This window comes from Schistocerca cancellata, chromosome 10 (assembly GCF_023864275.1).
Source record: "Schistocerca cancellata isolate TAMUIC-IGC-003103 chromosome 10, iqSchCanc2.1, whole genome shotgun sequence".
In the NCBI taxonomy this organism is placed as follows: Eukaryota; Metazoa; Arthropoda; class Insecta; order Orthoptera; family Acrididae; genus Schistocerca; species Schistocerca cancellata.
Genome location: NC_064635.1, coordinates 132,539,269 through 132,566,795, shown reverse-complemented (window position 1 = coordinate 132,566,795; position 27,527 = coordinate 132,539,269). Strand labels below are relative to the sequence as shown.

The 27,527-nt window shown below is 41.8% G+C and overlaps 1 protein-coding gene across 1 annotated transcript in view; it reads right to left on the bottom strand.

Moving 5' to 3' along the window:
* LOC126106193 (serine/threonine-protein kinase SIK1-like) overlaps nucleotides 1-12,980 on the bottom strand; it is a gene marked incomplete at its 5' end in the record, with an annotated part of 543,990 nt that extends 531,010 nt beyond the window's left edge. The window contains one exon of the mRNA XM_049912429.1: nucleotides 12,840-12,980. Coding sequence (XP_049768386.1) covers nucleotides 12,840-12,980 — 141 coding nt within the window. The remainder of the gene's footprint in view (nucleotides 1-12,839) is intronic.
* Nucleotides 12,981-27,527: the final 14,547 nt, after the last annotated feature.

Here is a 27,527-nt window from a genome sequence, read left to right as displayed (position 1 = left end):
GTGTCGGGTCAACAGATCGCATTGTAGATCCCACATTTTTTGGAACAACAGTAAACAATGCTGCGTATATGCGAATCTTTGAGGAATTTTACGCACAACAGATGACAAATGGCGGACGACAAAGAGCAGTCTAGTATTCGGGGTCGGTTTTCGTACGCCACCGTATAGAATCGGCGACGCTGAAAAATGTAATAAGCTTTGTGGGAGGACGGGCTTGCTGGAAATGAAAACAGTAACTCATTGAACGGCCCACCTCAATCCGAATCGCTGCGCTCAATGTACTTTGTGTTGTGGGTTGGCAGGAGAGCCAACACCGGTTTTGAGAGGAAGCCGAAAGGCACGCGTTTTAGCTCACGCAGGCTGGCGTGAGGTCTGGAACAGGACAAGGAAATTAGACTTTAGAAAAACGGACGTAGCTGGTGGAATACTTTAATCCATAAATGGTGAACATCGCTCTTGACGGTACATGTTTTACAGCATCAATAGTAACTGGTAATGGCGCCTTGCTAGGTCGTAGCAAATGACGTAGCTGAAGGCTATGCTAACTATCGTCTCGGCAAATGGGAGCGTATTTTGTCAGTGAACCATCGCTAGCAAAGTCGGCTGTACCACTGGGGCGAGTGCTAGGAAGTCTCTCTAGACCTGCCGTGTGGCGGCGCTCTGTCTGCAATCACTGATAGTGGCGACACGCGGGTCCGACGTATACTAACGGATCGCGGCCGATTTAAAGGCTACCACCTAGCAAGTGTGGTGTCTGGCGGTGACACCACACTTTGCATGGTGTGATTTTTCATAGATCAAACCTGCTGCTTCAGCGGCCAGAGGTGAGACCTTATTCTGCTGTTACACAACTCATATCTTAAAAAAACAATGGTTGTACAAAATGTCAAAGTGATGACGTAGGTAGCGCCCAGAGCAAAGGGTAATTAATTGGTCCTCCGCAGCTGAGGAACTATGTTGCAACCGCCTCCGCTCACCTCGATTGCTGCGTATAAACCGATACTGGACTTCAATGAAGGGGCGCTAGAGGAAGACTGTCCTGGCGCACTTTTCACAAACTGCCAAAAAATGCACGAAATCTCAAGTACCGAAAAAAAAAAAAACAGAAAAAAGAAGCTACTGAATGGAATTACCAGTCCAATGATTACAGTGTATGGATTGAGAATAAACCGAACATAGGCGAACATAATGAGCAGTGGCAGAAATGATACTAGCGATAAACTTATCAAAATTGGAAACTACGAAGTAGGCGAAGCGAAGGAATTCTGCTACTTGGAAGCAAAATAACCCATGATGGACGAAACAAGAAAGAGACAAAAAGCAGATAGCACAGGCACTGAAGGCATTACTTGCCAAGAGAATTCAAATACAGTATCTAATATCGACCTTAATTTGAGGAAAAATTTCTGAGAATGTACTTGTGGATCACAGAATTGTATGGTAGTGGGCCACAAAATTGTATGGTAGTGAAACATGGACTGTGGGAAAACCGGAACAGAAGGCAATCGAAGCATTTGGGATGTGGTGCTACGAAAGAATGTTGAAAATTAGATGAACTGATAAGTTGAGGAATGAGGCGGTCTGCAGAATCGAAGAAAGAAGTGTGTGGAAAACACTGGCAAGAAGAAGGGACGGTATGACAGGACATCTGTTACGACATCGGGGAGTAACTTCGATGGTACAAGAGGAAGCAGTAGAGTGTTAAAAACTGCAGAGGAAGGCAAAGATTGGTATACAATCAGCAAATAATTGACTAGGTAGTTTGCAAGTGCTACTTTGACATGAAGAGGTTGACACAGAAGAGGAATTCGTGTCGGGCCGCATCAAACCAATCAGAATAACGATGGATCAAAAATAAATAAATAAATAAATAAATGGAAACAGTCGGTGTACATCTGTACTTCACAGCCACCGCATCGTGTGAGAGTACATTCATACGTATATCAGCAATATATGATCCAATCAATAAACTACTGTCTAATCAATCAACTATATAATACAACCAACAAATCAAAAAGTACACACAGAAAATACTTCTGTTAGCAAGCTCTCCTTTAACATACGTGTACCTACAGACTCTTTCCATGATATATTTTCTCTGAGTACGCTATTTGATTTGCTCGCTATTTTACAAGGTCAGTTGATTGGACAATCATTTGAATGTCTGAAGATTGAGTTACTATACGCGTTAACGAAGTTGACACTCCTCGCGGTGGCTGATGGGAGCAACCGTAAAGGCCTTTCCCATTTACACTCGTTCCCATCAGCCACTGCGGCGAGTGTCAACTTTTTTTTCCGACAATATTACGCAAGTCTTAAATCTCTTACTGTGCACATATAGTCAAAGTAAAGACAACTGACTATAGGAAGTTTTACATTCGTTTTCACAGTTCGTTCGAATATCGAAACGTGCATACGAGTCTACCAAGCAACAGCATTGGGACAGTAAGTGAAATTTCGCCTGTGGCCACAAAAACGTGTGGATTTTGCGTTGTATTTCGCGACGTGGACAGTAGAATCCACCGACAGAATCGCTGCGGAGTGGTAGTAGTTAATTGTTACTGTAGGGATCAGCAGCGAGAGTTTGAAATGGTTCGCCTGTGGACGATAAAGTTGGTAGCACGAAATGGTTAAAGATAAAAAACAGTAATCTGTGAACAGTAACAAAAAGTGGTCATTATCAATCGAAAACCTGGCGTAATACAATTAAGACAGTTTTTCGATTCGTACCGCATCCCACTTGACAAGAGAAAGAACAAATGTATGAGACGCCAAGCAACGGGGATAGAACGGAAGTGAAGTAAACTATACATTATCAACGGAAAAAATGCTCGTATCGGAATATAAAAAACAGTATTCTCCTGTTTATTAAATGGCTTTGACTGAAAAGTGGGGTACCAGTTGCCTCATTCTACTTTCCTAAGCACCTTTAAAAATTTTCCCAAAAATTCTGGCATGCGAACATATTCGTGCTCTTTTTAACGTGCAACTCACATCTCACTCCCACAGGCTAACTGTAACTCCCTCACACCCACTAATCCAGCGTAAGTCGCTTCTACCCATCCACTCCCAGTCTCTCTCATTCCTTCAGCCCAACTCACTGTCATTCTCTCTTTGTGTGTCTCTGCCACGGTTTTTTTCGTTCTGTCCTCCTCCTCCTCACTACTACTACTACTACTACTACTACTACTACTGACTTCTCTCATTGTCACTGTATCCGTCTTGCTCTCTCAGTGCTAACATCTCATTGCTGCCTTCCTGTTTCTACTGTATATCAAGAAACGTGCACATAATGCCAGAAATCAATACAATAGAGTTAAGGCAATATGGAACGTAGTGAAGCAAGAGACAGGGCAATCGACGAGGGTAACATTACTACTGCATAGAATGGAAGGGTTATAAATGACAAGTCACAGACAGAAAATTATTTAATAATCATTTCTTAAATATAATAGAAAGCGTAAGGACCAACAGTTCAAGAGAAACATCACAGCAATATGTTGAAGTAACTCTCATAAAATTACATCATCTGAATGTACCACAAACTTCAACTTCTGAAATTAAGAGGGTTATACATTCTCTGAAGAATAAAAGCTCTTCTGGTTTTGATGGTGTTTCCAATAGAGTACTCAAGATTTGTTCCCATACAATAAGCCCGGTATTGTCCGAAATATCTAAAGCATCACTAACTCGAGGCATTTTTCCAGAGAACCTAAAATATGCCGTTGTTAAATCACTCTTTAAGAAAGGTGATAACAGAGGCGTCAGTATCTAGCGACCTATTTCACTGCTGACATTTTCCAAAATTTTTGAGAAAGTGATGTATTCTAGAATGGTATCTCACCTTGGCAACAATAATATCCTCAGCAAATTACAATTTGGGTTTCAGAAGGGTTGCTCTACTGAGAATGCCATTTACATGTTCACACACCAGATATTACAAGCACTAAATAACAAAATAGCACCGATAGGTGTTTTCTGTGATCTATCCATGGCATCTGTGTGATTCATAGCATACTCATAGATAAACTGATGTTTTATAGAATTGATAGTGTAACCAACCAATGGATCATGTCATATCTAACCAAAAGAATGCAGAAAGCTGTAGCAATTCAACCAACAGAATACAGATATCTAATTCCGACTGGGGAGAAATCATGTATGGGGTTCCCCAAGGCTCAATCTTAGGTCCACTACTGTTTCTCACATATGTTAATGATATACCGTCTAATGTACAACAAGAAGAATTAGTTCTTTTTGCAGATGACACTAATATTGTAATCACTCCCAGTATACATACAGAAAAGGAAGAAATCATGAACAAACTTCTCAAAGTATCATTGACTGATTTTCTGCGGATGGTCTTACCCTGAATTTCTCAAAGACACATCATATTCAGTTCTGCAACTCCAGGGGTACTGCACCAGTGTAACATATGGCGATGAAATAATACATAGGGTGAAAACTTCAAAAGTCTTAGGTGTCCATATTGATGATAATTTAAATTGGAAAAAACGCATTTTGGAGCTCCTAAAACAACTTAGTTCGGCCACATTTGCGCTTAGAATCACAGCAAATTTGGACGAGAGAGAAATCAGTAGTTGACATATTTTGCTTATTTTCATTCAGTAATGTCATATGGAATAATGTTCTGGGGTAACTCATCTTTAAGAAAGAAGGTCTTCATTGCGTAAAAACGTGCTGTAGGAATAATATGTGGTGCTCATGCGTGATCATCTTCTAGACATCTATTTATAAGGAGTTGGGCATTCTGACTGCTGCTTCACAGTATATTTATTCCCTATGTTGTAATGTGTAAAAGGTGGTGAGCACGAATTGCCAGCTCAATCCGTAATCCGGTTTTCATTTCGGAGGGGAAAATTATATAGTGATGTTTAGAGTACAAATTAATTTGCAATATGAATGTAAAATGACTCGTTCCACATCATGACGACTTATCGAGCAAAATGATCCATGGAACATAAAAGTAACTAACTCACTATCACTATCTCCCTCTTACTCGTTGTCATATCCTCTGTCTCTTATTTATCACTGGTTCTCACCCACTTCCACTTTCTCTTTATTCCTCTCCAATTGGCACCGTCTCCTCCACTCTCTTTCCAACGCTGCCTCCTTCCCTCTTCCTATATATCCTTTTCTCCGACACACTTTTCCTAGCACCGCCATTGTCTCCTTCCCTCTTCCTATACCACAACCACGGTCCACCATCTTCCAGTATTTACTATTTTCCAGTCTCTTTTCCACTGCCACTGTCTTCTTCTATCTCAGCATCCAGTATAAAAAAGGGGCGAATATTTTTACATTCCAAATATTTTGGGGAAATTTTTAAAAGTGCTGAGGAAGGTACAAATTGAGCAGCTGGTATCATACTTTCCAATCAGTCTTTAAATAAACAGGAGCATATTCGCCTTGCTTGTGCTCCGATAGGAGCATTTTTTTGCGGGTTCCTTCTTTTCCCTGCTACAGCAGGCCATATCACACGTACGAAAACAACTTTGTGTGTAATTAAAATTTTGATAGTTTAGCTTTGTGAAAATGAAATAACTTAAAAATATAGAATTTTACATCCGAGACCGGATTTTACGTGCACAAAAATTTTGCATGTGCTTGGGGCTCCAAGATGATAACGGAGACACTTTACAGGATATTTCTCCGTGCTGTGTCATCCTATAAACTACGTTTCCGCCTCACACTGGATATTACGTTTACAACTAGATCAACTTTGAACCTCTTCTATCTAGGAAACAGATGAAAATATTAAGAAAATTTTCAAGGTTGTTCGAAATCTGAATCTTAGGATTACATTGTAAAGATATCAGCCATTTGCTGTGTGTAGTCGTCTTGGAATCCGCGGCGTGGTTTCGGAACCCAGAAACCATGTTTCTTCGGCTTATGGACTAAATTCTGTCTCCAAAATTCCCTTAAGGAGCATCGCAGAACACATCCGGCGTTAAAAGAACCAACTGCAGTAAGACGATCCTTCTGTTGGATATTCAAATAGTGCCTTCCCCAAGGGATATCCAAAACACTCGACCGTGCCTTTGTATCACCAACAGAACCTATGAGCACCGGAAAAATTCCGTTTTTATGCGCGTTGTTCATGGGATCAAAACAACTAAACGCCCAAAAATTCCATTTGGCAAAATGGATCACACAAAAGATCTTGGCAACGCTATTAATTCGAGGATCGTAAGCGGAACGATGACTGTCGGTGTAACACCGTATGAACCGAATTTCTGTATTCTAAACGTCGTGATCACTACGCTGTGTACAACATTCCATTGCCGTACCTAGAAGTCCGCCTCCGTAGGGTAGTGGTAGCGTTACAGCGTACCACGCAAGGGGCCCGGGTTCGATTCTCGACGGTGTTGTTTGTCCTTGAACATCATTTTTGTCATCATTGACTCGCAAGTCGCCGATGTGGCGTCACCTAAAAAAAACTTTCAATACGTCGGCCGAACTCCCCCGAATGGGTCCTCCCGGCCAACAATGCCGTACGATCATTTAATTTCAGTTGTCTCTTGAATATTAGTCGTAGCGCCGCGTGACAAAAAAAAAAAAAAAAACTGTCGAATGGCGCATGTGTTTCTGGACCTTTCCTCGTTCTCTTCCGCTTATACATTTCGAGCAGCGTTTACGCACTCTCTTTCGCTTATGCAGCCAACGAACAATAATCAAGAACTAATCGACTGATGTCCTTCTTATCAGAATTACATTTCTTAGAATTGTTCCACTTCTTCTTCAGGTGTTAGGGACTTGCCTATTACTTTCCTTTTTTCATTCCACCAAACAGATCCTGTAATTCTTCGTCACTTTCATCGACGACAGCAAAGTCATCAGCGAATCTTGTCATTGATATCCTTTCACCCTGAATTCTTAACTCACTGTTGAACGTTTATTTTATTTCCTCGTTTCTTCTTCGATGTACAGATTGAACAGCAGGGGCAAAAGACTACATCCCTGTCTTACACCCTTTTTAATGCGAGCACATCATTCTTGGCCTTCCAGACTTATTGTTCCTCTTGGTTCCTGTACAGGTTGTATATTTTGAATACCTTATAACACCCGTACATGAGGTTTACTCTAGATACAGACAAATGATGTACACAGATGAATTGTGGTGTCAGAAAGCGCATCCGATTACCAAATTGGACCAACACTGTCGAAAGCAATGGGACAACGTCAAGGCCGCCCATGCTCGAGCCTCCCCCCCCCCCCCCCCCCCCCCCCACTGCTGTCAGACAAAGGGAATAATGTAGTGTATGTAGTGTAGCCAGGTAGTTTTCTTTCAAGAAAATGATTAAATGATTTAAAAGTCGATGTTACGTAGGTTTTTAACTGGGTAGTAACCGGGACTTCCTTATGGCTACTTAAAAATCTCCCAAAATATTAAAAATATTCCATACCTCATGGTGTAACCCCCCCCCCCCCCATGCCTATAAACTATCGTATGGCCCCCTTGAACAATGTCCGATCCCGTACAGAAACGAGAAAAGCCACAGTGTCTCCTTTGTTGGTGGTTCGTTTCTACTTTATCTCTCCACCTCTTCATCGGTCTCTACTGATCTCTATTGGTAGATAATTCACTACTAGTTCAGGCGCACTATTTTATTTCATTCTTGCGACATGATCTCATTATTTCTATACTCCTTGATCTAGCTCTTTTCTGATTGTTGTATTAATCGTATCCGATACTCTATAGCCATCTCTTAAAAACATTTATTTCTTTTCAACTATTTTGTCCAGGTCTCACTTCCAAAAAGAATACTGGTATCGCTGTTATTGTGAAGTTTCTTTTATACCCTGTTCACTCAGCGCTCTCCCTTGGAATTCTTCCAGTAGCTGCCTTCTCCACGGTGAGACTGGTATGGTGGTTTTACGTTAAATCGCTCCACTTAAAAATACTTGAAGGAAGTGAATAATTTCAGTGACTGATCGCCTATTGCGTAGCAGAAAATTATAGGATAGTTTCATCAATCCGTTGTTCCACCAATTTATCCAGCAACAAACTGAACATTGTAGGCGACAATCCATGTCTCTGACGAACTTTCTTTATTTCGAAGCTTTCCAATGGTGAACTTCGGTACTCTCTCCTAATAGTGAGATCCCTTTATAGTTATCCAGTACCCCTCTGTCACCCTTCTTACATACTGAAATAATGTTGGCTCTTTCCCAATCTTTCTATTCATCAAGGTATCCATTATTATTTTGTAGGGTGTCTTCCATCACCACACCATCCTATTTAATGTCCACTGTGCACACCCCGTCATTACCTGCAGCCTTACTGTTCAGGAGAGCCTTAATTGTGTACAAGAGTGTAAGAGGGAGCTAATCCACACTAGCAAGGGACTAAGATATTTTGAGATTTATTGCCATTCACAGCTATTCTAAAATCTTTCTTCTGTATAGCGGAAGAGTTAAGGTGGGTACAAATTATTAATATATTTTGAGGTAATAAATATATAATAGCAGAAGTATCTGTGTGTCAATAACGGACTTTTACAGATTTGTGGGTTAGCTCCCTCATGCTTCTAGTACAGAATTGCTGTTACCACTGGCATTTGGTGGGGGTGTGCCATCCGTCATTTTTCCCTGCTACGCTGCAGCTTTGCCATTTCTGTAGGGGTTCCAGTTTCGCCAGTGTGTCGACCTACCTTCTTATTTTCTCACATACATTTTTCTCTCCTTCTTTCAGTTCACCATTATAGCCTTTCAAAAAGGGCTCCCTCACTTCATAGCCCTTTATCGCGTTTCTCATCCCATTAAAGAAGGCTCGTGTTTTGTTTTCTCGACTCCATAATCCGCCTCTTCTGACTCTTCATTCCATCTGTTTCTCCTGGTATCTTCTATTATTTTAGCGGTTCTTCTTCTCATAAAGTCATAGATTTTCAAGCCCTTTTCTTTCTCGGTTGTCTACCAAACCCTCCTTCCTATTTTCTTCTACAATCAACAGCTTCTTCACACTCATCCATCCAGCACTCTCGTCTGATTCTCTCATTACGTAGTGAGTCCGCCCCCGGTAGCTGAGTGGTCAGCGCGACAGACTGTCAATCCAAAGGGCCCGGGTTCGATTCCCGGCTGGGTCGGAGATTTTCTCCGCTCAGGGACTGGGTGTTGTGCTGTCCTAATCATCATCATTTCATCCCCATCGACGCGCAAGTCGCCGAAGTGGCATCAAATCGAAAGACTTGCACCTGGCGAACGGTCTACCCGACGGGAGGCCCTCGTCACACGACATTTCATTTTCATTACGTAGGGAAAGCCATTACGTTTCCACTCTGATCATGTCTCTCACATTTTCTCGGCTGTTTTTCTATTGTAAGGTTCCTTCAATCTCAGATCTGTTCAGTGTGTATGTTTTCATGCTTTTCTTTTTTGATATCTATTTTGCAGACATTTGCATAGTTTCGGTGAGGTAGGCCTAACGATCAGGTTCTACGTTACTATTTTTCTGACTGATGTTCTTAATCTCCCCGTACGTCGCTTCCCACACCTCTTCATATCGCTCAAGATATCGCACAAGGTTAAGGAAATACCTCAGTCGAGATACACATCTGAGTATCGGGAGAAGATCAGTAATTAACCTCAGATCAAACTTACGTCATGCTGCCAAACATTTTTTAAGATTTATCTGATGACCTTAATTATCGCTTAGCAGTTCGATAGAGAAACTGTGATAATATTTACACATTACGTCGTAGCGCTGAGAAGCCTGATAAAAAGTTGAAATCAATATGTACATTGACGTCACACACCAGCTGTGAGACGATAATTGGTTTAAAGTTCAGTCGACGATGTTCTTACAGCTGGGAGTAGCAAAACGGCTGTCTCCTTTTCAAAGGAATAAGGGGGGGGGGGGTCGAGTGGCTTAAGCACTTCGATAAACGGCACAAATTACTGTTAAGGCAAGACCCGAAAATTTTAATTTTACTACGGGAATTAAAAGTCGCAGTTTTACTTTAGAGCACTGTTGGTGTCCTATATAGCAACAATTATTAAATGGCAACAAAAGCCACTACGAAGCTAACGTAACATTATTGACTCGAGAAGGAAGTAAATACGGCCGACCGTCAGTTAGTGTGTTGTTCGACTACTTAAACGGCAAATTCACTCTTTCCATTATTTTATGCACTTTTACATTCTGGAATCTTCACACAACCTTTTTACCGCGTAGAGTCATCTACATCCGCATGAATGCTCTGCAAAACACTTAAGTACCGTACCTCGCAGAGGGTTTATCAGACTGTCTTTGGTTTGCTTTCACCACAATGTTTTCAGTGTGTTCTTTCCAATTTAAATTGTTCGTAATCTTAATTCCTAGGTGTTTTGTTACATTTTCGGCATTTAGATCACACTATTGTGTAACCGAAGTTTAAGGATTCCTTTTAGTACTCATCTGACCTTACACTTTTCATTATTTCGGATGAAATGCCAATTTTCCTACCATTCACAATCTTTTTTAAATCGTTTTGGAATTTGTTTTTATCTCATAATGAATTTACTAGACGGTAAACGACGGCATCCTCTGCAAACGACCTAAGACGTCGGCTCAGATTGTACCCTAAATCGTTTATATAAATAAGGGACAGCAAAGGGCCTATAAAACTGCTTTGAGGAACGCCAGAAATCACTCCTATTTTGCTCTATGACTTTCAGAGAGTTACAACGAACTGTGCCTCTGACAGGAAATCGCGTATGTAGTCACGTGAGTGAGACGATGTTCCATAAACACGCAGTTTAGTCGCTTGGGTGGTACAGTGTCAAAAGCCTTTTAGAAATCCAGAAATACGGAATCAATTTGAAATACCTTGTCAACAGCACTCTACGCTTTCTGTATGTTAAGAACTAGTTGTGTTTCACAAGAAGGATGTTATTCTAAATCCGTGTTGACTATGTGTCAATAGACCGTTCTCTTCAACGTAATTCATAATATTGGAACACAATATGTGTTCTACAATCCTGCTGCTTATTGACGTTAATGATAAACGGGCCTATAATTATAGTGAATGATTCCCACTACCTTTCTCGATTATTAGTGTAACCTGTGCAACTTTCCAATCTTTGGGTACGGATATTTCGTCGAGCGAGTGGTTTTATATGATTGTTAAGTATAGATTCTACGCATTAAAATTCATAATTTGATGCATGGTTTATATACAGCCGTCGTTTTCTGAAAACGTTCGTCATGTCTGCACCATTCATTCCATATAAAATAGTTTTGTCTTCTCAGTTTATAACATGATGCTCGAGTTACCATACCATTTACATAGCTTCTGTACAAACACATTTTGGCGTCTACTCGTATCCACTTGCGAAATGTATACATATTATAGATACCTTAAGTAAAGCAACCTTTTTTCGACTGCAAACCGTATGTGGAGAACATGTCAACAACACGTTTACTTTCCAACGATTGTAACATGCACACAAAATAACTTTTCTTATTGCATACAAACATGACAAGAAGATAATTAGGAAACCACCAAGTGATATTTTTCGCAGAATCTGTAGGTGACAATATAGAAGCATTTCCTTTCCACCTTTTTTTAACCTGTGCTACAAGAATGCGAGTGGAATGCATAAGAAGCCGGCACCGATTTTGAATACCGGCATACCTCTTACCGTTGAGTGTCACAATTAGCTACACGTTCATAGCTCGTAAAGGAATAGCACGTCTTTCACGTGCGGTTGAAGACAGTGCTCAAAATATAGCTGTAGACTTTTCTTCCACTACATAGTTTTCATTTTACTTACTATTACGATGAGGTTTAGCGTTTAAAGACCTAACAAGATATATTTGATCTCGATGTTTCCACGCTAGGAAGACAATTGCTATAAATTTTCTAGCCTTGGCCATTCCTATACCCGTATACATTACATTGAAACCTAGCCAGCCAAACATATATAAAAAAGTGCTCAAGTGCCTCTTCAGTGAATGCAGAAACAATTACATGTCGGTAACACTTATAATTCATCAGACTAATTCGCCATGTTGAAAACAGAGTACGCGCTTTTACCATTTGACAACACCCGGTTTTTTCTGTACGTAAACATTTCTTGTTAAAGTGAGAATGTTTTTGAAGCTGCGAAAAAATGTTAACTGATACGTAAACACACTGTCTGAACGACGTATTCGTGTTAACATTGTTTTCGTACACAAACTTTGACAGTCAACACCGCCTAAACAAAATGTTAAGGGACACAGAAGTGTTACAGAAGTATGTCTATTTCTAAAATATATCTTAGCTTTTTTTTTTTGTTTGATCTAGGGATCTGCAGAGACCTTTTTTTGCATTGCATAGGCCGTAATGATATTTACTTAACGTCAACTTTTACATCACATACGTTGGGGACTAGGTTTCTAAATGTCCTGTGGTTCATTAAACAAAGTGAACAACTGAAATTAATTACTTCCTTACAGCTGGTAGAGTGTGATAGCGAAATAAAGGTTGTGGTAAGGGACTGAGGTCTACGCTTAACCTTCTGTTTACGTTCGAGTGCCATATTTTACGCATTTCAGTCTTTTGTTTATAAGACCTAAAACAGTCAGGTGAATCCAGAAAAATTTATATTACATAATAATATCTCTAGCTAATTATTTCAGGTGGGAAGAGGGTGCAACATCAGACGCTAGCCGACCAATTATGTTTATTTTTGGTAAATATCGAGCTAAAAAAGTCTCCGACGAGTATTATTGTGCATATTTTGTACGTACATTGTACATAATCTATAAAGATTGTAAGAGGGCAGTACTGTGTAAGTTTTTACACATCGAATGTAATTAGTGTAATTGGCATTACGAAGGTTTGACGTCTTACCTCCGTCTTGGTGATGCGATGTCTGGCCAGTTTGACGACGGCGAAGTTGCCCTTGCCGATGGTGCGTTCGATGTCGTAGAAACCCACGCGGATGGGCGTCGCTCCCGAAGAGGTGGCGGCTGTGGCGGCGGAAGTGGGCGGCGGTGACGACGACGCGACCGTAGACGCCGCCATGGGCGCCGAGGCCGGCGGCTGCTGCAGCGGGAGGTGCGCTCGGCCGTCGCACGAGGACATGATGACCATGACGTCGACGCCCTCAGAGCAGCGACTCGCGCGCCGACGCGCGTCTGTTGAGCCGGCTGTGTGCGTGCGGCGGCGTGGGTGGCGGGGGCGGCGTCATCGCAGCGCGACGCGCCGGTGGGCGGAAGTAATAAACGAGAAACTGCCGCACGTCCGCGACGGTGCACAACTAGTGCCCGGCGGGGTCCTTCACACTGCGGTTCACTTCGATAGCTTATGCAGAGACGGAGCGGTTTTGTCACGCGGCACCAGATCAGAGCCGTTTAAAGGCCCTCCATCAACCAACTACGTTATACGTCACGCGTGTGATTTTTCTGCCGCAGCGAAATGCTAGATGCAACAATAACAAAACATAATTGTACTGATAGGAGCTCTATAGTGATGGAGGAAGCGGAGCGAAGGAATGGGTATAAAAAAAAGAAAATAAAAGTTAACGGAAATAAACGCGACCGCGAGGGTACAGGACGAGAGTCGCTAACACCCACCCGATCCTTCCCCGCGGCCGGCCGGCACCAGACTGACGGCAGTCGCGCGAGCGTCGCCCGGCGGAGCGCTCGCAGCGCCGCCGGCGGCAGCGCCGCGAGCTAGCGCCGGGTAGATGACTGACGCAAACCGTGACGTCAGCGTGCCGTGTTTGCGCCCGGTATCAGCGTATGGCGGCGTGAGCTCGGTACACAGGAGACCGAAAATACGCCGGCCTCGCCAGGACCTGCGGGTGGAGACACGCAAATGCGAGCTGCCGCAGCTGCACACCATATAAACAAATGAGGGAAGTCGCGCGTTTGGTGTATTTCTGGGTTGCTCTGGTCGGGGCATTTTCACGGAAAGTACACTGTTTCGGTGTACTGTAAGCTGCGCCTAGTGAAATTTGTTTCCGGAAAAAGGTGAGGGAGGTCCAACATTCCCCCAGTCCAAACTCACAAGCTCCACAAATTTCGTGGCAGGTAGAAGAGTCAAGGCGGTTTTGACGAGGATGGGTTAATGACGAACTAAAAAAAAAAAAAAAAAAAAAAAAAAAAAAAAAAAAAAAAAAAAAAACAGCTCACCTTTCTTTTCGTTATAGTCCCCTTGGAGAGATACACACTTGGCGCACCGATCCTGCACCTTTTTCACCACATCGGAAAAATGGGTTCTGTCCAACTCTGCAAGATATTCGTTGACTTCAACTATCACTTCCTCGTTTGATGAAAGCTTCTTCCCAGCAAGCTAAAGTTTCAAGTTAGGGAACAGGAAGAAGTAGCCTGGGACTATATCTGGTGAACAGGGTGGATAATCAACGAAAGCGCAGTTCATACACTTTCGCCATTGTTATCGCTGATGTGTGGGATTGTGCTCTATCCCGGTGAAAGAGCACTTTTTTGCGTGGCAACCTTGGTATTTTTTCAGCCAACACAAGTTTAAGACCATCTACCAATGACGCATAATAGGGTCCAGTTATGGCTCTGCCTTTTTCCAAGTAATCTATGAGGATTATCTCTTCGGGATGCACACCTCAAAAAAAAAAAAAAAAAAAAAAAAAAAAAAAAAAAAAGTGGTCGTCACCTTAACAGCTGACAAAATGATCTTGCTCTTCTTAGTGTAATATTTCTGGCTTAGTCAGCCATCATATTAGGTTCCAAGAATCTGTTCCCAGAGCAGTGGAGATGCAAGAAGTACACAGGTGACGAAATTTGGTGTGAGGTACCTGTGACAGATGTTAGATTCGGTACCATTCTCGTGAGAAAGACCACCTGCATAATGCTACTGCTCTGTGATTGGCTGCTGTGTTCGGAGCAATGGAGCCAAAACGTTAAAGTATAGTTATTATTATTAGTTAAACTACTCATTGGAATGACTTCACTTTTTAATATAAATATCTCTCAACAGCTAACTATCAATCAGTCATTTTAGAATTATTAAAAACAATTTAAATGAAAAACAAAAGACTGACGAAATTGCGGACGAAGCACTTCGGAAGCGTTCGGGTCACGCCTTTTGTGGTGTGGCGCGCGAAGTGTTTCGGGCAGTTCGTCACTCTGGATTAGGCAGTCGAGAAGAACAGACGTGTTGTCTGTCGTAGGATGTGTTTCCAATTTTTTATTTAAGTTCCTGTTCGTCACTCTGGATTAGGCAGTCGAGAATAACAGACATGTTGTCTGTCGTAGGATGTGTTTCCAATTTTTTATTTAAGTTCCTGTTCGTCACTCTGGATTAGGCAGTCGAGAAGAACAGTCATGTTGTCTGTGGCAGGATGTGTTTGCCAGTATTCATTATTAAAAGATTCACTCCAGTAGTCATGAGGCACAGACACGTGCCACAAATAGTGTAAAGATACATTTTCATAAACATTGTGTTTGATCATGTACTTTGCTGTATCAGAAGTTGTTGCATTAAGATCATGTAGTCTTCTCGTGTGGATATATTAAAATATGTGAGTGGCATCCCAAAGAAGTGATACATTACTGCAGAACAGAACCTCGGTAAAAGTCAGCTTCAGCCTCAAGATACAGAACCTACGACCTGCGTGCTGTTTTCTGCGCTGGGGACATCAACTTGAAGACAGCAGGTTAGTGAACTATAACAGAACCTTCGTATTCCACACAGTGCAGTGGAAACAACCAGGTGCCTCACGTGTACTGCATGCACAGAACAAGTGTGCTCAGTGACACGTCATCTGCAGTAATGCAGAGGAGGTTGCGACCGAACCGCTGAATCTTTCCATCAGTAAATGGGGTATGTTCTCCACTGACTCGGTTGTTTTAACCCCCTCCACTGACGGAATGACCCACTTCCCAATTCCGTATGTATAAAACCAATACGGACTTGTAGCTGTCACGCCTTTGCGCTTACTGCTACGTATTTTAACTGTAAATAGCTCAGTCCCAATGGTAAGAGGCAGTAGTGATTTCACGTAGTTAATACACTCCTGGAAATGGAAAAAAGAACACATTGACACCGGTGTGTCAGACCCACCATACTTGCTCCGGACACTGCGAGAGGGCTGTACAAGCAATGATCACACGCACGGCACAGCGGACACACCAGGAACCGCGGTGTTGGCCGTCGAATGGCGCTAGCTGCGCAGCATTTGTGCATCGCCGCCGTCAGTGTCAGCCAGTTTGCCGTGGCATACGGAGCTCCATCGCAGTCTTTAACACTGGTAGCATGCCGCGACAGCGTGGACGTGAACCGTATGTGCAGTTGACGGACTTTGAGCGAGGGCGTATAGTGGGCATGCGGGAGGCCGGGTGGACGTACTACCGAATTGCTCACCACGTGGGGCGTGAGGTCTCCACAGTACATCGATGTTGTCGCCAGTGGTCGGCGGAAGGTGCACGTGCCCGTCGACCTGGGACCGGACCGCAGCGACGCACGGATACACGCCAAGACCGTAGGATCCTACGCAGTGCCGTAGGGGACCGCACCGCCACTTCCCAGCAAATTAGGGACACTGTTGCTCCTGGGGTATCGGCGAGGACCATTCGCAACCGTCTCCATGAAGCTGGGCTACGGTCCCACACACCGTTAGGCCGTCTTCCGCTCACGCCCCAACATCGTGCAGCCCGCCTCCAGTGGTGTCGCGACAGGCGTGAATGGAGGGACGAATGGAGACGTGTCGTCTTCAGCGATGAGAGTCGCTTCTGCCTTGGTGCCAATGATGGTCGTATGCGTGTTTGGCGCCGTGCAGGTGAGCGCCACAATCAGGACTGCATACGACCGAGGCACACAGGGCCAACACCCGGCATCATGGTGTGGGGAGCGATCTCCTACACTGGCCGTACACCACTGGTGATCGTCGAGGGGACACTGAATAGTGCACGGTACATCCAAACCGTCATCGAACCCATCGTTCTACCATTCCTAGACCGGCAAGGGAACTTGCTGTTCCAACAGGACAATGCACGTCCGCATGTATCCCGTGCCACCCAACGTGCTCTAGAAGGTGTAAGTCAACTACCCTGGCCAGCAAGATCTCCGGATCTGTCCCCCATTGAGCATGTTTGGGACTGGATGAAGCGTCGTCTCACGCGGTCTGCACGTCCAGCACGAACGCTGGTCCAACTGAGGCGCCAGGTGGAAATGGCATGGCAAGCCGTTCCATAGGACTACATCCAGCATCTCTACGATCGTCTCCATGGGAGAATAGCAGCCTGCATTGCTGCGAAAGGTGGATATACACTGTACTAGTGCCGACATTGTGCATGCTCTGTTGCCTGTGTCTATGTGCCTGTGGTTCTGTCAGTGTGATCATGTGATGTATCTGACCCGAGGAATGTGTCAATAAAGTTTCCCCTTCCTGGGACAATGAATTCACGGTGTTCTTATTTCAATTTCCAGGAGTGTATTTGAATCCAGCACAGCTGCCACAAGCTCAGCTCACTTTTACTCCACTCCTACCCTCGCCATTGCACCACATTAACTAGGTGCTACGTGGACCTTGCTAAATTCACTTGCGTATACATTTTTGACCGTTACTCGCCAGTATTTACCTAATGATTAGTACACTCCTAACCGGACTATTTCCCTAAGAGCTGTGATGATTGAACGGGTTAGATCCACGGCCTACAGTGCCCTACGGTTCACACGGTAACACTGCCTACCTGACCCACTTAACTTGGTAGTGAGCTTATGTATCCAATCACCACTGCTAGCAGCAGTGGATAATCCTATCAGCACGACGAGAGCAGCAGACTTACCGTCGAATCCTCCTGACAATACTTATAACTACGGTCGACAGCTCTGAAGGAGCAAAAGAATAAATCAATTTTTGGGCTCGTTTCAAAGTGAAATGGCTTGAGTTGAATTTAAACTTAATTCTGAATATTACTATTTCTGATCATTCTAGATGATTCTACAAAGCAAATACTCTCTCAATTTCTGTGAGTTGGCTTGGTAATTACTACCAAGACATGTTATGCAACTTCGGTTAACAAAATTCTATCCTTCAACTTATTTAATGATTTTGGATATTACTCTTTGGACCATTGATACAGAATTAGTTAAGTGACTTTACTTGAAAGGTTGCTCAGAAAAATTTAAGTAACTATAAATAGGCGACTCATTCTGGTGTGACCATTGCTCTTTTCAACATTCTTATACGCTAAAGTATTCTACAACCAAAAGAATTGTAAATGAAAGAGGCGATGGTGGCCTCAGTCTGATTTCACTATACTATGTTTGAGGTTACTACACTTTACAATGAACAACATGCGTCGTAATTTTACTCATTACTATATTCTGTCCTCTGCACTTGCATAAAAGAAAACTGGTATTCTCCTTTTACATGTATACAAAGTTCGACTTAACAATTGCAAGCAGTCTTGCCTTGGGTAGACGTGTAGGTGCTGGTGGTGAGATGCATGGGGCTAACGCAGCTCTTCACGCCTCATGCCCTTAATGGCGGCTGGAACTATGAGCTGTAGCACTCGTATAAGCTACTGCACGTCCGCCATAAAATCTGGGCACAGGAACTCTTACAATCAGCCCCAGTGGCATAAAGGCGGCTTCAACAACCATTCGTCGCGTTTTACTCCAAAAACGGCGACGATATTCGCCTCTTCGCTGTTGCACAATCACTTTTGCGTGAGCACAGTTACGCACGTCCGATCACGTCAACACTCCCCAGGCCATTCCATTGTTCAGTCCCTGTGTCTCCAGCTACCCCTAGCTACGCTCGTATCACCAAGAGTGGGGGCGTTCCCCTACCACCTTTTTACCGAAATCATTTAGTATTTAAGAATATTTGTATTTACTACCCTGGAGTCCATACCAGTCATAATAATTTGCTACTAGCGCTTTACAACATTAAATTATACAGTAATAACTTATAATTACCAAGAAAAAGAATACATTTGACTCCGAGAGCTTAGTGCATTGTCTGACAGGCAGCGCTAATTCCCAGTTTCGCCAATAGATGGCATCAGGGTGCACTCCCTGGCAGTCTCACACAAGCGCGCCCGTTTCCGACGCGCGGGCTCCAAATTACTGTCAGCCCACCATCATTTCAGTTCCGTTACACATGCCCCACTTCTTATTGAAGTATCTTACAGTGATAATTCAATAAGAAGTCTCTCCTATAATGAATCTGAAATGTTCGATAAGCTTTTTACCAAGGGTTTCCCCTTTCTTACTGATACACCTCGATACTTATATTACATATTTAAAATTAAACACCAATTCTTTCTCTCTTTCCTGCTAAACATTACATAAATGATTTACATATATTCTTTCCAATTTTCTTACTTCTAAACACAGTACACTTTAAACATCTTTTTTTTTTTTATAAAGTTTTAAATACACTTCTTTTATCTCAGGCAAGTAAAACACACGTTATGCGCCTATTACTTTGTAGCCCGTCCTTTTCGCTTTACCTCCTCACTTTTCTACCTGTTCCACAACACTTATTTACACATCTATTAAGGCTTTCTTAGAAGCTCAGTCTTTCCCAGTCCGTTTAGTTTCTACTTAAACTAGAAGTTTCATTAGAATACTGCAATATATTTTAGTGAGCATTTACCTTTCACATAGAACAAAAGAAACACAACTATTTACATATTGGTTTACTTTAATATTTATTTATATATTTATTTTCAATCTGGTAGAATTCGTGGTTCATACCTATTGAGATCCACTATGTTGCTTACTCCCAGGCGTTTGCCTGTTAATGGGTACTCTAAATAATAAGCATTCACATTGGGTATGGACACTATTTTAAATGGTCCATTATATATATTTAAATTTGCTGATCTCGTTATTAATTTCACTTGACTTTTCATGTGTTTTTACAAGAACGAAATCACCTATTTTGAATTTGGGATTCCTTACTTTTTCGTCGTGATGACGAATTCTCGCATCTGCTTGTTTTCTCATCTTGTCTTTTACTAAGTTCTTTTTACTATCATAATCTAATTCAACTCTATTTGGAAATTCTAGTAGGTCTTCTACTAGACTTTTACTTCTTGTCTTTTTCAGGATTTCTTCTGGAGTAAATCCAGTGTTCTCGTTTGTTAATGAATTCATGATTTCTTCGAATTCACTCACATACACGCCCCACTTCTTGTGGTTACTATGGCAGTACGTCCTAAATAACCGACCTATCTCACGCATATATCTTTCTGCTGGATTGCTTGATGGGTGATAAGCTGAGATATGTACCACTTCTACCTGTTTCTCAGTTATCCCATCCTTCACACATTTTTGAGCAAAACTGAACACCATTATCTGATAGTATTCTCTTTGGCTTCCCTACTTTCACAAAATAATCACACACCATTTTATCATACACAGCTCTGGCAGTAGCTTTTCTCAAGGGATATAGCTTTATATACTTTGAGAAAAGTTCAACTGCTACAAATATGTACACAAAACCCCCCATGGTTTTCGGTAATGGTCCAAAGATATCTACTGCTACTATTTCTAATACTTCATCAGGTTTTATTGATTGCATGGGCCCTTGATTAGTTGCATTTGTTACTTTCGCCTTTTGGCATAGATCACAAGATCTTATCCTCTGTGCTACCCTTCGTGCCATGTTGTTAAAGGTAATGCATTCATCTAACTTATCGGTACACTTCCGTGCACCACAATGGCCATATGCCAAGTGAACATAATCTATCAGCACTTCAGTGTGTTGTTCCGGCCAACATACTCTCCACTTCCCTGGATTATTTAATCTTTGAAGATACAGTACACCTTTATGTATTTTATATGAAGCCCTTATGTTAGTTACATCCGGATTGTCAAACTTGACCTTTACCGACTTGAGTGCATCATCATCACTTTGATATCTTCGCATATTCCGACATATTTCCCTAATTTTTTCTCTTCCTTCCGCTTTTTTGAAGTAATTCACCTCAAAAACATCTTCCCTATTCTTTACACTTTCTAGTGTCTCACATCCTTCCGGTAATCTCGACAAAGCATCCGGTACTGCATGTTCTTTCCCTTTAACATATTTGATCTCTATATCAAATTGTTGTAAAAACAGCGCCCATCTGGTCAACCTGTTATGTAACAATCTGCAGTCCTTCAAAAATATTAAAGCTTTGTGGTCTGTATGGACCACAGTCTTATGTCCCCATAAGAAAAGTTGAAATTTCCTAAAACCCCATACTATAGCTAAAGCCTCCTTCTCTGAAACTGTATAGTTTCTTTCGTACTTAGACATGGTTCTACTCGCAAATGCTATTTGTCTATGAGGTTTTTCCCCATCTATCATTACCTCCTGAAATATGGATACTCCCAATCCATAATCTGAACTATCTGTTGCCATGTGGAATGGTTCACACAGGTCAGGGTGCCATAACTTTATGTTTTTAGCCAAATTGTCTTTTAGCTGGTTGAATGCTGTTTCACATTCCTCAGTCCATATATACACACTGTTCTTCTTAAGTAGGTTGTTCAGATGTGGGCTATTGAACACCTGATCATCCACATACTTACGATAAAAGGAACGAAGTCCTATAAACGACTTTAGTTGTTTTTTATTCCTGGGAGCCGGACAATTTCTTATTGCTTTGACTTTATTGGGATCCTTTTCAATTCCCTCTGGTGTTACTATGTGACCTAAAAACTTTATTTCTTTCTTCACAAACTCGCATTTTTTCAGGTTCAGGGTCATTCCTCCTTTAATTAAAGCTTTGAACACCCTGTCGCATAACTCCATGTGCTCTTCCCATGTCCTTGTAGCAATTAACAAATCATCTACATAAACCGTGATTAGCGAACTAAGTTCACTCCCTAAAATTTTGTCTAAAGCCCGAATGAACACTGAAACGGAAGTATTTAGGCCAAATGGTACCACTGTGTAATGGTAGCATTTGCCATTGAATAAAAATGCCGTGTACTTCCTAGACTCCTCACTTAATGGGATTTGCCAGTATCCTGCCGTTAGGTCTAAACTAGTCATGTACTTTACACCATTAAACTTCTGCAATAAATTATCTATGTTCTCTGGACGATCCAACTCCCTCTTCACTACTTTATTCAGAGTACGAGCATCTATCACTATTCGTACACTTCCATCCTTCTTACCTACTATCACCAATGGGTTATTATATGGGCTAGAACTCCGTTCAATGACCCCACATGAAACCATTTTATCTATTTCTTTTTGAACTGCTTCTTTCTTAGACAAGGGTACATTATATGGTGGTTTAAAGAAAGGTTCATGCTCCTCTACCTCCATGCAGCACTCGTCCCGGTTTGTCCGAAAATACCTCCTGATTTTCTTTCAGAATTTGCCATAGATCCTCCCTTTGGGCATCAGATAGTCCTTCCGTTTTATCCACTACATTTCGAAGGAGTGTCTCCTTATTTCCATCTTCAACTATCTGCCTCACCAGAAACCAATCGAATTTTTGACCTATTCCTGAATCATGATCATATCTAAATTCTACCCATCTCAGCTGGTTCTCTTCCATTACTCTAGATGATTCAAATGGTATTTCTAATACCGCACTATCAACTTTACAAACTATTATCCCTTTGTCACAATCTATAATTACTTTTTGTTTTATTAACCAGTCAATGCCTAAAATGATCTCGGCACTGAGCTCTGGAACTACTAAAAATGCATTAGAAAATAGCTTGTTTTTTATCTTAAATTCCATCATCACTTGATGTTTAACAGGTTTACTACATTTCCCTGTCGCCCCTATCACTTTAACACCTGTTACTGGCATCATGACTACTCCTCGTTGCTCTTTGATCATCTCAAAAAATGCGTGCGAAATAGCACTTATTTGAGCACCCGTATCCAACAATAAATATAAATCGTACCCACATACATTAATGGGTAGGATTGTTTGCATCCTATTGTCCTCTTTCATACTTTCTTTATCTTCCCATAATAAATCCTTTTCCACCGCCAAGTCTTGCCATATTATTTTTCCGGTTTTTATACTGACTATTCCATCCGGAGGTTTCTTTCTCCTTTTCATCCTAAATTCTTTCGCCACTTTTTCCAATAGTCCTTCGTCTAGGCTCTTTAATGCCATCGCGTTCTATTTCGAATCTGTCATGCCTGAACTCTCGGTTGCGGAATCGGAAACTTCCTCTATTTCTTTTTCTCCCTGGATGCTTTCTGATGATTCTGACGATAATTCCTCCTCCTTAGAAATATGACCTTCTTCGGGTTCAAATAATTCTCGCAAATTATAATCTATTTCAATACTTTCCCTTTGTTGGATAGTGCATTCGCCACTCTTACTTTCATTATTTTCCCCTACTAATGGAATTCCAGTCTCACTCAACTCATTTGCTTCAGTACTACAGGGATCACAACACTCTTTCTCTTGGTTAGATACACTTTCTCTAATTTCTTTAAAAGAATCTTCATCACAGTCATGTACTCTTGCTGTCACTAGGTACACATCATAATCGGTATGGCTCTCTAACACTGTCATATTCGGGTCCAAATTAATCACTTGAGTGGAAGATCTTTCTAATTGTGCTGGCTGGCTTTTGAGCTGATGTATATATTCTGCATACGAGGCAATTTCTGAATCGGCATGCGTCTCTGCACTATGCCCCTTTTTCTTATCCACCCTTTCCTCTTTAATTACTTCTGGATGCGATTCGTCGACTGTTCGTACGAACCTTTTACCATAAGTCACATCACTCCTCCCTTGCCCCTGCCTCTCTGCACAGTTGCCATCCCTACCGACAAACAACGCCTTCTCTGACTCTTCCTTCATCAATTCGTCACTCTGACCGCGAATTGTACTTATTTCATTCACGTGAGCCTTCACATCCGACCGATATTCTTTTCCTACTTCATTTCCCTTATTAATTCCTCCCTGCTCTATCTCCTCTGTTTGTATCCCTGCATTATACTTCGCAAAGTTTCGTTTATGTAACTGCTCTTCAGGCGAACGACGCACTATCCTACTATAGTACTGCCTACTCCGATCTTCCCTATATTTGGGCCATTTCTTTCTTTCCGCGCGCGTTAGGCCCTTGACCTGCGCGGTATTTAGTTTTCCTGATTTTGATAATGCATCCTGTTTCCCTGATAGTGTCCTCTCCCTCGCTGAGAGTTACCTTCTTGACCTCTTCCTCTCATCATGTTAATTTGCGGTTCATTCCTATCATCTTTTACTATTCCATTCTGATTTCTGAAACCTCGAAACTCTCTAGTTTCACGCCACCTATCTTCATTCTCGATTTTTTCTAAAAGTTCATCGAATGTTCGATGAGTGCCTCCTACATAACGCTTTGAATCGTCAGGTAGCTTTTTCCACAACTCCCACACTATCTCCGATTCTGATCTACGATCTTTAAGATACTCCAAACGCTTGAACCATCCTTCACAGTATTCTTTCATGAGCCCACGCCCATGTTCTGGCATTCTGGCGACCACGAATTCTCTCCACAACCTATCTCTCTGTTGTGTGCTCCAGAATTCCTCAAGGAACTTTTCTTTGAAGTCTGTAAACTTCAAATTGTCGATATCCAAATTCAATCCCCAACGTTTAGCATGACCTGCTAAAGCGTCTATTACTAAAGTAATTTTTTCTTTATCCGACATATCTGTTGGTAAGACACGTTCACAATTTTTTATAAAATCCATTGGATGCCATCCACCTTGTTTCTTTTGAGGATCGTATTTTTCCTCCCTACTCAGTATTTCCGATTTTTGCATTACCAATGGGATACCACTACAGTTAAGAAACGTCTGATTCTGAACTTGCTGACTTAATAATTTTATCACATTACGCAGTGTATTTTCCTGCTCCTGCACACATGCATCAAAACTCAACATGGTATTGCGCAGTGTTTCAATATCAGCTGCCGTTTCTTTAACAATCTCTTTCTTTAGAACTGGTACTATCACCTGTAATTTACTTTCAATTATCGGTTCTAATTTTTCACTAACCAAAGGTTCCACTGATTTCTCTATTCTCTGAATTTCGGTATCAAATCTTTTCTCTATTTCTGTGACTTTTCTCTGAACATTTGTTATTTCAGCCCTAATGCTATTTACTGATTTGTTTACCTCTGTGATACGTTGGCTTTGCGTATTCAAAATATCTAAATTGGCTTTTATTTTACCAGATAGGTTTTCATCCAATTGGGATATATGACTAGCCATTTCTGCTTTCAAACTAGCATTCCCTTCTTGAATTTGCGCCATCATCCTATTTAACAAACTTGTTAATTCCATATCCTCTCCCTTGTGACTTGCATCCACAGATACATTGGGTTCACTTTTCACTACCTTTGGTTTCACTTCCCGTTCCTCCTGTCTTATGGGTGTGGATTCATCTATAAGATTTTCCAACCCTACAACAGTATCTATAGTCCCTAATTCTGGGTCTGACCTTGTAATGTTTTCGTATTGCTTGTTACTATTCGACTCCATCTTATGCTGCTGTATTTCGTGCCTAATAGAAATGTTTATTAAACCAAGTATTACTTGTTTAACTCCTACTATTGGACTTTCTTTTGCTGCTTTGCAGGTTGTCCTCTTGAACTTACCAATTGTGGTATATTTGCCTACAACAGAATTTTAAATTTAAAATTTTCTTGAAACTACAAGTTTATATAAAACACTTTTATTGCAGCACTTGGTTAGTCCTGTCACGGTCGCCACATGCGACCGAACCGCTGAATCTTTCCATCAGTAAATGGGGTATGTTCTCCACTGACTCGGTTGTTTTAACCCCCTCCACTGACGGAATGACCGACTTCCCAATTCCGTATGTATAAAACCAATACGGACTTGTAGCTGTCACGCCTTTGCGCTTACTGCTAAGTATTTTAACTGTAAATAGCTCAGTCCCAATGGTAAGAGGCAGTAGTGAATTCACGTAGTTAATATTTGAATCCAGCACAGCTGCCACAAGCTCAGCTCACTTTTACTCCACTCCTACCCTCGCCATTGCACCACATTAACTAGGTGCTACGTGGACCTTGCTAAATTCACTTGCGTATACATTTTTGACCGTTACTCGCCAGTATTTACCTAATGATTAGTACACTCCTAACCGGACTATTTCCCTAAGAGCTGTGATGATTGAACGGGTTAGATCCACGGCCTACAGTGCCCTACAGTTCACACGGTAACACTGCCTACCTGACCCACTTAACTTGGTAGTGAGCTTATGTATCCAATCACCACTGCTAGCAGCAGTGGATAATCCTATCAGCACGACGAGAGCAGCAGACTTACCGTCGAATCCTCCTGAAAATACTTATAACTACGGTCGACAGCTCTGAAGGAGCAAAAGAATAAATCAATTTTTGGGCTCGTTTCAAAGTGAAATGGCTTGAGTTGAATTTAAACTTAATTCTGAATATTACTATTTCTGATCATTCTAGATGATTCTACAAAGCAAATACTCTCTCAATTTCTGTGAGTTGGCTTGGTAATTACTACCAAGACAGGTTATGCAACTTCGGTTAGCAAAATTCTATCCTTCAACTTATTTAATGATTTTGGATATTACTCTTTGGACCATTGATACAGAATTAGCTAAGTGACTTTACTTGAAAGGTTGCTCAGAAAAATTTAAGTAACTATAAATAGGCGACTCATTCTGGTGTGACCATTGCTCTTTTCAACATTCTTATACGCTAAAGTATTCTACAACCAAAAGAATTGTAAATGAAAGAGGCGATGGTGGCCTCAGTCTGATTTCACTATACTATGTTTGAGGTTACTACACTTTACAATAAACAACATGCGTCGTAATTTTACTCATTACTATATTCTGTCCTCTGCACTTGCATAAAAGAAAACTGGTATTCTCCTTTTACATGTATACAAAGTTCGACTTAACAATTGCAAGCAGTCTTGCCTTGGGTAGACGTGTAGGTGCTGGTGGTGAGATGCATGTGGCTAACGCAGCTCTTCACGCCTCATGCCCTTAATGGCGGCTGGAACTATGAGCTGTAGCACTCGTATAAGCTACTGCACGTCCGCCATAAAATCTGGGCACAGGAACTCTTACAATCAGCCCCAGTGGCATAAAGGCGGCTTCAACAACCATTCGTCGCGTTATACTCCAAAAACGGCGACGATATTCGCCTCTTCGCTGTTGCACAATCACTTTTGTGTGAGCACAGTTACGCATGTCCGATCACGTCAACACTCCCCAGGCCATTCCATTGTTCAGTCCCTGTGTCTCCAGCTACCCCTAGCTACGCTCGTATCACCAAGAGTGGGGGCATTCCCCTACCACCTTTTTACCGAAATCATTTAGTATTTAAGAATATTTGTATTTACTACCCTGGAGTCCATACCAGTCATAATAATTTGCTACTAGCACTTTACAACATTAAATTATACAGTAATAACTTATAATTACCAAGAAAAAGAATACATTTGACTCCGAGAACTTAGTGCATTGTCTGACAGGCAGCGCTAATTCCCAGTTTCGCCAATAGATGGCAGCAGGGTGCACTCCCTGGCAGTCTCACACAAGCGCGCCCGTTTCCGACGCGCGGGCTCCAAATTACTGTCAG